This window comes from Phocoena phocoena, chromosome 5 (assembly GCF_963924675.1).
Source record: "Phocoena phocoena chromosome 5, mPhoPho1.1, whole genome shotgun sequence".
Lineage (NCBI taxonomy): Eukaryota > Metazoa > Chordata > Mammalia > Artiodactyla > Phocoenidae > Phocoena > Phocoena phocoena.
In genome coordinates, this window is record NC_089223.1 from 67,021,804 (window position 1) to 67,033,358 (window position 11,555).

Sequence of the window (11,555 nt, forward strand, 5' to 3'; positions counted from 1 at the left end):
CCGTGCTCCTCAACAAGAGAAGCCACCACAATGAAAAGCACGCACACCACAACGAAGAGTAGCCCCCGCTTGCTGCAACTAGAGAAAGCCTGCATGCAGCAACGAAGACCCAACGCAGCCAAAAATAAATAAATTTAATTAATTAAAATATGATAAAGCAAACAGGACAAGGGGCATATGAAAGGGTATATGGGTGTTCTTAGTACTATTCTTGCAAATTTTCTGTATTTGAAATTATTTCCAAATAAAAAGCTTTTTTAAAACAAGCGTGCAGTCATTGTTTTTGGTCCATGATGCCCCTGATGGGTAACTACACAGCCATAGTGACAAGAGAGGCAGGTAGGAATTCCTGGCTCCTACGGATTCTGACCGAAGACAAGAATCAGCAAAGTCGCGAAGCTTTGCCTCACAACCAGAGGCAAATGGAGGCAGCAGCAGGGGCCAGCGAATGCCTGAGGAAACTTAACCAGATGAGCCACAACTCAGCGCCCATCAGCACAAGACTCCAGTGCCCAGGTAGAACCAAGGCAACAAGAACCCAGAGGGCAGTACAAGACAAAAAACCCCTCTCCTCCATCACCAGGAGAGCACGGAAACAGCCCTTCACCCCTAGACGCCTGTCTAAGGAAGGAGGAGGACAATGAGACCCCTTGAAAGGGCAAACACAGTCCCAAACAGAGCTTGGAATTAACTGAATATTTACACAAAACGAACTACGATAAACCAGAAAAGACGTGGCAGATTTAAGGTTCCTTCTTACCCCTCTCCAAGTCAGTTGACGTTAGTTGAAATAAGTCATACGAATTCAGAGGAATTAGGCATTTTGCACAGTTCATTTGTAAATTTTGACTGCTGCAGCTGTAAAACTACACACTGACAGTGGTTCCAGTTGGAAAAATGAATGGGAGTGTGTAGAGGTAACCCTGTTACCGTGTGTGTGTGTGAGAAAGGAAAAATGTCTGGAGTAAAATATGCCAAAATGTTAACAGGCATGAACTAACGGTCGATTTTCATCTTTATACTTTTATTTGTTATATGCATTTTGACAAAGGAAATGTGTATTACTTTTATAATCGGACAAAATTAAATCAATCAATAGAGATGTTTTCCTTAGAAGGAAATCTAATCAGAGAACAAGGCAGAATGCCATACCCTATTCCATCACAAGCCTTAACTAGTGACAAAAGAATCCCTTGCCATCCTCTACATGTCAGCCATGGAGCAATGCTTTGGTAGGAGAAACACCTTACTGATGGATTTTTATTAGATATGTTAAAAGCAGCTGCATCACATTTGTCTATCTCCCTCAAGTACAACCCAAAGTTTGCAATTTTCTTTGCAGTGATTCCTTGAACTTGCTACCCTGGCTTTGCACACAGCATACATCTGAGATCTGTTACTGCCAGACATTGCTTAACTTTTTAAAAATACATTTTTATATCTAAAAGTTATTCCAAAATCTTGAATGATTCTCAGTTAGGCATGTATAACCCCTAACTGACAGATAGATGCAGGCTGCTTCATCTTACTTTTTCTCTCTTTCTCTTAATTTTTCTCTTTACCTGATCTTTCACTCTTTAACCCTTCCTCTTCTGCCTCTTTTCTTATTTTCCTCCCCAAAGTTAGATTTTCATGCAACAATCTTTCTCTTTCATACATATGGACTGATAGTGGGCCTATGGAAAAGGAGGAGCCCCAGGAATGAAGTCAAGGGGACCAGGGTCTTAGGGATCATAATGTAATATAGGAATCCTGTCCCCAAATTCAAAGACACTGCCTCCCAACTCATACACATACACACACACACACACACACACACACACATCATATGACTTATTTGCAAATGTCTACATTTTACATGAGCCAGTATTCTCCTTTCAAACTTAAAAATTAAGAACAAGCAATTCTTTTTGGAAGAAAATAACTTGCATTCCTCTTACTCGTCTTGAACCTGGTTGAGTTGATTACGAGTTGCATTCAAATCAGCATCTAATTGTTGTATGTCCCGATCCCGAGCACCAAACTCTTTACATCCGTCCTTATCAAACGTGTCCTGGAATGGTACACAAATCAAAACAGAGTCTGAATACTTGAAACTGCATGGGCAGATTGCAAAAACACTACGCTGGAAAAAAGAAGTCAAGTACAAAACGGCACATAATGTATAGTTCCATCTTCATGAATTTCCCATGCAGGCCAAATTAATGGAGAGTGATAAAAATCAGAAGAGTGGTTGCCCTGAGGGTGGAAGGAGGGGACTGGGAAGTGGCATAAGGGAATGCTCCGAAGTGATGGAAATGTTCTATATCTCGTTAGTGGTGTGACTTACAAGAATATATCCACTTGTCAAAATTCACCAACCTATGGTTTTCACTACAGGTAAATGATACCTCAGATTTTTAAAAAAGACAGTGAAATATCATCCTACACCTTTATACCCAAAATAACATCCACAGGGGGTAAAAATCTAAGATGCATATGAAAATCCCCACATAAAAAAATTTGTTTAATAACAGCTGATGTCTCCAGAGCCCTTACTACATGTAAGTTGTTTCGCAGGTTTATCACGTTTAACTCTCACAGTGACCCTGTTAGGTCAGCAAAAGCACTGTTTCCATATAACAGATGAGGAAACTGAGACCTAACAGGTTGGACAACCTACCCAGGACCATAGAAGATAGACTAGGATTCTGTCCAGTGATCTCTAAGCAGGAATCCTTTGGCCACTACCTCATAAGGCCCTCTTGCTTAGAACGGCCTGCTCTAAATGGTTCAGTTTTTGAAAGGAATTTATGTAAATCCATATAAACATTTAAAATCAAGGTTACAAATGTTTTGCCTATCCAGACATAGCGATACCAGCACCTTAAGCAAAGTACGCCTTCTGTTTCCAGTCTGGTCCTCAACTGTTAAAACACTGCCACTGTCGCATGGAAACCACCAATATCAATTACAAATGATGACGCTTATGATCAATCTACCAGAATTGAGTTTTCTTCTTATCTTGGAAGTTTCTAATTAGTTTTATTTTACTCTTTCAGAACACTGAGCTTTCCCCCATCTAATGATCTCTTTCTCTTCTGACTCTGCCCGGTGGTACCCTGTCTGGGTGGCTAACTTGTTGTTTAAAAGTTACTATTTAGTGCCTAGTGTGGGCCCAGCAATGTCCCAGATGCAGATCATCACCAGGACCTTTTCACAGCTGAGGAAGCAGGGGCTTCTTGAGTTGCCTGAAGCCATACCACCAGTAAGTAGGCAAGGCTGAGATTTTAATGCCGATCTGTCTTAGGAGGAAGTTTAATCCATTATGCCACGTATTACTGTATGTAGAAACTCACCTTTTCGACCCATGTCTCAATTCACTAACTAGAGTTGAGCCCCTCACTAGGTAAAAACCATGTCTTACATATGTTTGAGTCCCCAGAGCCTGATCAGGTGCTGAACACCTAGGAGGATCCTTTAGCATCCCTACCTGTAGAGAGGGGACCTTGCTGTCGACAGGTTTTCCTAGGGAAGCGGCAGTAAAGGAGGCCTCCAGCCAAGGCAAAAGGCGTGATTTGATTGTTTCCACACCATCATAATGTCCTCCTAGAAGAATCCACAAATCAGGTCAGTGAGAGAAATCCAACCACAGCAACCCAGTCAGAGAGCACAGAGAAGGGACAAAGAAAAGAAAGCAAAGACGGGGATGCATGGGCCATTCTCACCTTCTTGGGCTGCTGTAGTGAAGATCCCAAAGAGTTGTCCCTGCACTTTGGCAACTTGTTCAATGAGTTCGAGGCAACGATTTAGATTTTGATCACATGAGTTCGTCTGCAAAGCCAGAACAGTAGACATCAGTGCAATTTCCTTATTCTGGGACCCACTGCAGGTGATCAAGCACTTCACTTTACACAGGGCCAGCTGGCTCAGGTGTGCTCCCAGGGCAGAGACTGCTGTGTGCTCACAAAATGCACTTCCCTCTCCTCCTGGGCACCCACTAGACTGCTTTCCCCAGCTTCCCTAGCGGTCGGTGCAGCTGTGCAAACTGGTCCCTGTTAGGGATGGAAAGTAATGTGATTGTCCTGAATGATTGTCTTCTTCCTCTCTCCCCACGTCTACTAGCCAAATGCAGAGGACCCCAAGGGCATAAGAGATGGTGGAGCCACAGGATTTAGAAGGTTGCTAACTGAACACTTGAATTGAACTGTCATATCACTGAGAAAGTTTTTTGGTGGGCATTAGCCACTGAAACTTGGGGATTCTTTTTATAGCAATAACCCTGACTCCCTACTCAATGGAACCCTGCAAAAACTTCTTTTAAAAGTAAATAATCCTGGGCTTCCCTGGTGGCGCAGTGGTTGAGAATCCACCTGCCGATGCGGGGGACACGCGTTCGTGCCCCGTTCCAGGAAGATCCCACATGCTGCAGAGCGGCTGGGCCCGTGAGCCATGGCCGCTGAGCCTGCGCGTCCGGAGCCTGTGCTCCGCAACGGGAGAGGCCACGACAGTGAGAGACCCGCGTACCAAAAAAAAAAAAAAAAAAAGTAAATAGTCCTTTTGTAACACAATATAAATCACTGCCTCCTAACTTACCCACTTTACTGGTTCTTACCCTCTACCTAAGTTCAATACGTGCATAAAGGGCACTACTTGCTAACAATAAGAAGGTATTGCTGGTTTGAGGATACAATGGAGAATAAGACCAAAAAGATGGCCCAGGCCATACGGTGAGCCAGACAAGTGGGAGAGAGGAAAGTAGACAGTTACCCTGCAGTGGAATGAAGTCTTACTATAGGGATGAGCACAAGGTCTATTCAAGAGCCCATTGTCTTAGAAAGTCAGGGAAGGCTTCCAAGACAAAGTGAAATCGAGGTGAGAAGAAATTAGGCAGACTTGGGGAAAGTCTGTCCCCAGAAAGAAGAAGCTAAGAGGTAGACCTCTCAGCTCTTTTTCTGCTTTTCTCATCTCCTTGGTGACCTTTCACCAATTCCTCGTTAGCCAAACCTCTAACTGATTCTAACTCCAAAGGAATGAACGCAACTACAAGCAACCAATTGTGTGGGTGTAAAAATGCATAGATTTATGTGTGACCTCAAGCCATAATAAGGCACTAGCAGCGGGTACCTTCTGGGTACCATGAATCCCGAGGCAGCAAGTGGGAGCTAGAAACTGGAATGAAGAGGAAAGGTTCAGATGACCTCTAGGTAAAAGTTTACAAGTAAAATGCAGGTCTGTGTCAACAAGGGAAATGGTTCAGACAGGCAGTAAGCTCTTGTGGACAGAGGATATGCCTGGCCTGTCCACTGTTGCATCCCCAGCCCTGCATTCTATTGTCTCTCTGTATTCAAACTCAATATGTATTGGGTTGATGAATGAAAATGAGGCGATTCACTCACTGTGGCTTTATTACATCCCCCACAAATGCCAGGCACTGTTAATGCTTTACATACGTAAACTCAGTTAAGCCCACTATAGTACTCTAGGAGATTGGGAGGGCCTTTGTCATCATCCCCATTTTCAGATGAGAAAACTGAGACCCAGAGAGGTTAAATAACATGGCCAAGGTTACTTTAGTAAAATGTCGGAACTGAGACCTGGTTTCAGAGCCCATGCTCTTAACTACTAAACTATAGTGACTTTTGGGTCATGATTCGTGCCGGGAGGAAGAGGAGAAGGAATGGATGATGTGACAAAGTGTGAATGAGGAGCGCTCAGGGAGGCCTCTCTGAGGATGAGACACTGGAGCTAAGTTCCGGATGCAGAACACCAGGGAAAGAGCAGGCCAGGCTGTGGGAACAGCAAGGGCAAAGGCCCAACGGCAGGAAGGAGCCTGGCAAAATTGAACCAGAAGTAGGTACATGTGGCAGAGGACAGGTGGTCAGAGAGGTTGACAGGACAGATCCTGGAGGGCCCAGGAGGCCTGGTAAGCAGTCCAGATGGAATGGACTTGTTGTAACTGGGAGGAAGCTGCTGGTTTACCTTCCATGCCTGGTTAACGGTACCTGGGGACTAGCTCTGTTGTAGCATTGATTTCTGTTGTAGCCATTTCTTCTTCTGTCTCATCTTTCTATCCCCTTCTCCTTACAAGACTAAGTATTTTTGTTTGGGTTTGGTTTGGGTTGGGGTTCTTTTGTTTGTTTATTGTTTGGCCTCGCTGCACGGTTTGGGGGATCTTAGTTCCCCGACCAGGGATCGAACCTGGGCCCCCTGTAGTGGAAGTGTGGAATCCTAACCGCTGGACCGCCAGGGAATTCCCTGGTTTGGTTTTTTTTTTTTTTTTTCCTGGTTTGGTTTTGACTGAGTTTTTTTTTAAAGACTTTGTCTTTCTCATGTTTGTATCAATCATCACTAGTAACCATAGCAAATCGAAGGGCTCAAAATATTTGATGAATGAGTGAGCAAGTGAGTGACTTAGCATATTGACATGATCAGAACATATGGAACCCACAGTCTGAACAGCTCTCTCCATTCCTTCCTCATTGAACCAGCAGCTCCTTGCCCTTGCTGTTTTATTCCTGCACTTACCACAGTGAACTTCAATTCCCCACTTACAGCCATTTGCCCTCTGGCTAGATCATGCCATGTGCTAAGTGGACAGAGAAGGGGCTTGGGAGTCAAGCAGACCTGAGTATCTGAGCTCTGCTACCTGCCACGGTCCTGTGTGATCCTACACAGGTTATTTAACCTCTCTGATCCCATTTCCTATCCAGGAAAATGGGATAAAGCCTTGCAGAGTGTTAAGAGAGGAAGAGTGGAAGATTTGCTTTGATTTTACAAGAATTACTCTGGCAGAAACAGACCAGATAATTTGGATTAGAGAGCGAGTCCTGTGAGATGGTAGTAGCTGTCTGGCTGAGAGATGCTGAGAGCTGTGGCAATGACAAGGGTCCCCTAAGAGTCCTTCCCAGCCCCAAATTACATCTGTATCAGGCAAGGTCCCACTGATTCTAGCATTACCTGAGGAGGAAGTCAGGATGTTTGGAAACAGGTAAGAGGTATGAGAGGGAAGATACTGTTTTCAGAGAGTTTAAAGGGTTTGAAGGAGCTTCAGATAGAGAAGTCCAGTGAGAGTATGTAACCATTACTGAGCACCTACCCTTTGCCAGCCAGGCACTGTGCTAAGAGCTTTAAATACATGTTTAAACGTTTCATTTAATCCTCAAAACAACCCTACAAATTGGACACCATCCATCATCTCGAATTCACTAATGAGGAAGACAAAGCTCTTAAGTAATTTGGAAGACCTGGTGGTTCAGCTGGAACCTAAACTCATCCTTGCAGCTTCTGGAACTGGAGCCGAGCTCTCTAACACGAAGCTTTACCAAAAGCCGTTGGAAAGTCATCTGGATCTCAGAAAAGAGGTGAGGGTTAGAGGTGCGGCTTTGGAAGCCTCCAGCAGAGGAAGAATGGAAGCCACGTGCACAGAGGAGGGCCCATCGAGAGGGGAGAGTGGGAAGGGGGCTGAGGGCGGGGCAGAGGGCAATTTGACTGTTTCAGAAGTGGGCTGAGGAAGAGGGACCAGTGAATGAAAAACAAAGCAAGAGCAGTAAGAAATAAGAGGACAGCCAGAAAGAAGGATGAAGAACGAGGAAGCCAAAGAAGATGGTTTATTCTCTGCTTCACTCATGCATTTACGTTCTCAACAAATCTTTATGGAGGAGGCTACGGTGTGCTGGGTGCTAGGGACCCAAGATAGTCTCGTGCCCCCAAGGAATTTATAGTCTCACATAAACATGTAAATGAATGCAAAATCGAGTACTGCCTGCTATAATAAAGGTAGGTCCAGAATTCAGAGGTGAGGCTCAAAAGAGGAAGTGGTAAGAAGCCAGGAAGATTCAGGAAAGCCTTCACCCGAGGAGCCTTGTGGGCTCCCACTCTTAAAAATTCTAATTGCTCTAGTGTGGGATCTGGGCATTAGAAAGCTTAAAAAGCTTTCTAGATGATTTGTAGGTGTAACCAAGACCACAACGTTAATGGGAAGTGATATTGATTTAGTGAGTCTCATCCAGCTCCCCCTAAAAAAATTAATGAAAAAGAAAACAGAGTATATCACAATTACTAAAGAGAAGAATTATTTATGAACCTTTACTTCAGTTATATAAGGGTGTATGTGTGCTATGTCGTGATGTAAAATGCATTCATTTCTATGGGTAAGTTTTAAAAACACTGTCCCAGGGCATAGGGCTTTGCCTGCGTTGAGAATCACTGGTATGGGGAATGAGGAGCCCCCGCAAAACGATCCCCTGTACAGCTGTATAAAACTTGGATTGGAGGGCTTCCCTGGTGGCGCAGTGGTTGAGAGTCCGCTTGCCGATGCAGGGGACACGGGTTCGTGCCCTGGTCTGGGAAGATCCCACATGCCGCGGAACGGCTGGGTCCGTGAGCCATGGCCGCTGAGCCTGCGCGTCTGGAGCCTGTGCTCCGCAATGGGAGAGGCCACAACAGTGAGAGGCCCCAACAGTGAGAGGCCCGCGAACCGCAAAAAAAAAAAAAAAAAAAAATTCAGTTCCTCAGTTTGCACTTGCCAGATTTCAAGTGCCCAATGGCCACCATACTGGACAGTGCAGATATAGGTATAGATATAGATATAGTTATAGATACAGAACACGTCTGTCATCATAGAAAGTTCTGTTGGACAGCTTTGCTCTAAGACTGCCAGTATTGCTGGAGTGGTTGAGCAAGGGAGAGGGTAAGAGATGACATCACAGAATTTAAAGGACCACAGTTGTATAGGAGCTTGACGGCCATTGTAGGAACTCTTTTTCTGAGACAGGAAGTTTGGAGAGTTTCGCCAGAGGAGTAACTTGATCTGACTTGACATTTAGAAGAATCACTTTGGGTTATTTTTTTAATGATTCAAACAAAAGATGACCAAAGGTGGACAAGGGTGGCAGCAGCAGGGGTGGTGGAAAGTGATCAGGTTCTGCACAAATTTACAACTGGTACCCACAGATTCTGCTGGTGAGAAGAAAGTGGAGTATGTCATGATAAAGACTATTAAGTTAGGAAAGAAGTTGGCGTTTGGGGCATGGGGAGGCTAGGGTCAGTCTTAGGCTGATTTGACTTTGAGATGACAATAGCACAACTGAAAATGTCCAATGTACAGTTGAGGAAGAGAGAGCTCAGATGAGGATAGGACCTGAATATAGATATGAGATGATCAGCATAGGAGTAAGAGATGAAGCAGGAATGGAGGTAGAAGAGAAGATTTCTAAAGTCTGGCCCTTGAAGAACAGTTACAAGAGGGGAGTGGGTGAGGCAAGGAGACAAATTATTAGAGCCTTAGAAGAATAGGAGTGTCGAGAGTCAAATGTGACAGAGACGCCAAAGAGTTGAGGAGAAATGATGTTGCCCAGGGAATGGCCACAAAATTTGGAAAGCCATTGATCTCTTAGAGTGCAGTCTCTACTATTCATGTGTGTGTGTCTGTGTGTGTGTGTGTGTGTGTGTGTGTTTTAGGGGGTGGAGTGGGACAGGTGAAGAATCTAGATTAAAATGGTTTCAGTGAGGGCTTCCCTGGTGGTGCAGTGGTTGAGCGTCCGCCTGCCGATGCAGGGGACACGGGTTCGTGTCCCAGTCCGGGAAGATCCCACATGCCGCGGAGCGGCTGGGTCCGTGAGCCACGGCCGCTGAACCTGCGCGTCTGGAGCCTGTGCTCCGCAACGGGAGAGGCCACAACAGTGAGAGGCCCACGTCCCGCCAAAAAAAAAAAAAATAAATTGTTTCAGTGAGAACAGAGGAATGCGATGCACCAGTGTCAGTGAGAAGGGAAAGTGCAGTAAACTTTGGCGTTTCTCAGTACTTACAGGTATTTTCAAAGCAATCATTTAATTTGGTCCAGCCACTACTAGTATCATTTGTGTTAAATGTTGTCTGGTGACAAACTGAATACACTTTTTAATATTCCGAGTTAATTTAGACCACAAGCAAGAAAAACATTTTTTCTTGTAAGAGGGAGTTTTAAGAAGGGTGAATACATGTATAGGACTTGTTATTCTCAACCTTCTGAGACTAGGTAACAAGTAGCCACTTTTAAAGTTAGGTGCTAAGGGGAATCCAAGGCTTTGTGCTAGAGGTGAATTTTAGTTTTCCTGCAATCTCGGTGGAGAAGGAATAATCAGTGCTGGTTCTTTAAATGTGCGCGAAGGGGGTAAACCCTAGGAAGGAAGGCTAAGGAGAAAGCTGTAGCTATGCTTTGAACTCCCCTCCTCCCAGGAGCCCTGGTTAGAGGGTGGATAGGAAAGCCCAGGGACTCATGATAGCTACCAGTTGCATTTTTCCTGGTAGAATTTCAGAAACAAGCTGATCTAGACTAAAACTTTAAGATCTTAGAAAGCAACTTTACCTATCATCTAATTCCAGTCTCCCATTTAGCAGGGGAGGTACTGAGACCCAGAGGTTAAATAAGTTGCCCCAGATGGTTCAGCTAGTTCTATGCAGAGCCAGACCTAGAAGCTAGGGGGACTGATTCCGTGTCCCCAGCTCTCTCTGCCTCCCTGTTCTACTTGCTGTGTGAAAATAGGACTCCCCTTTTTAAGACAGACCAACCGAAGCAAAATTCAGCTCTGGAGTTCTACTCTCTGGGTGGTGGAGATTAACTGGAGCTGGAGTGGGGGTGGGGACTGAGGAGATTTGAAGAACCCTTCTGGGTTTGATGAGAGAATATGGGCTTACACATGCCTTGGCAACAGGCCTTCTGAAATCTGCCCTGGTGTTGAAACTGTGCCTTACTTGCCATGCTGACCAGAACACAAGTGAAACCCGCAACATTAACAACTTCCCGTTTCCCTGATTTCTGGATACTAACTCCTGGGTGTATTTTTATAAAAATCCATTCTGATACAACCACAAGTTATCCCCAGGGTGGGAGACTTGAGGAAAGGCAAGAGGAGGGATGTAGTAATAATAATAATAATTCGAGTCGGGGGTATGAGGGTAGACTGCTGGCGGAAGGGATAGGTGGGAGACTGGCAGGCTTGACCAGACCCCGGCGGCTCGCAGGGCTTTCGCGTTGCTAGGGCCGCCAGCGTCCTTGGCTACCGCTGGGTAAAATGCGTGCTTTCTTCCCAGACTCCGAGTCCCGCGCTCCGCAGGGAGAAAGGGGAACCCGCACTTTCCTTCCTTCCCGGCGATGCGGGTCCGACCCTGGGCCCCAGTTAGGCATCACAACCGCGGGACTTGGCAAAGCGGCCACCGGAGACCAGTCCTAAGAAGCCCCCGCCGAGGGTCGTGCGAGGAACTAGAGGGAGGGGCGAGCCCCGGGGGTCTCCCACCCTGACTCACGTTGTACTGCCTCAGCCAGGACTCTAGCTGGTCCTGCATCGATCTTAAAGATTCGTTGAAGACCAGTTTCCTCAGGTTATCTGCCATTGCTCGCTTTTCCGCTCGGCCCCGCTCTGGGAGATGGGCTCGTGGACCGCGGGGCGATGTGGTGGGAAAAGTGTTATCTTCTTGAGGGACTCAGAGCGCGGCTGGTGTTTCCATCCTCCCTCTCCGGTCGGACTGGGCAGGGTTCGGGAAGCCGGGGGGAGGTGCCCTGGGCCACAGCCGCCGCACCTCATCCGCCGCCCCGC

The 11,555-nt window shown here is 45.8% G+C and overlaps 1 protein-coding gene across 1 annotated transcript in view; it reads right to left on the minus strand.

The window, feature by feature from the left end:
* Positions 1-11,352, minus strand: part of SPATA18 (spermatogenesis associated 18) — a 107,280-nt gene extending 95,928 nt beyond the window's left edge. Inside the window, exons 1-4 of the mRNA XM_065877243.1 lie at positions 11,266-11,352; positions 3,708-3,813; positions 3,473-3,588; positions 1,941-2,053 (exon numbers count right to left, since the gene is read on the minus strand). Coding sequence (XP_065733315.1) covers positions 1,941-2,053; positions 3,473-3,588; positions 3,708-3,813; positions 11,266-11,352 — 422 coding nt within the window. The remainder of the gene's footprint in view (positions 1-1,940; positions 2,054-3,472; positions 3,589-3,707; positions 3,814-11,265) is intronic.
* Positions 11,353-11,555: the final 203 nt, after the last annotated feature.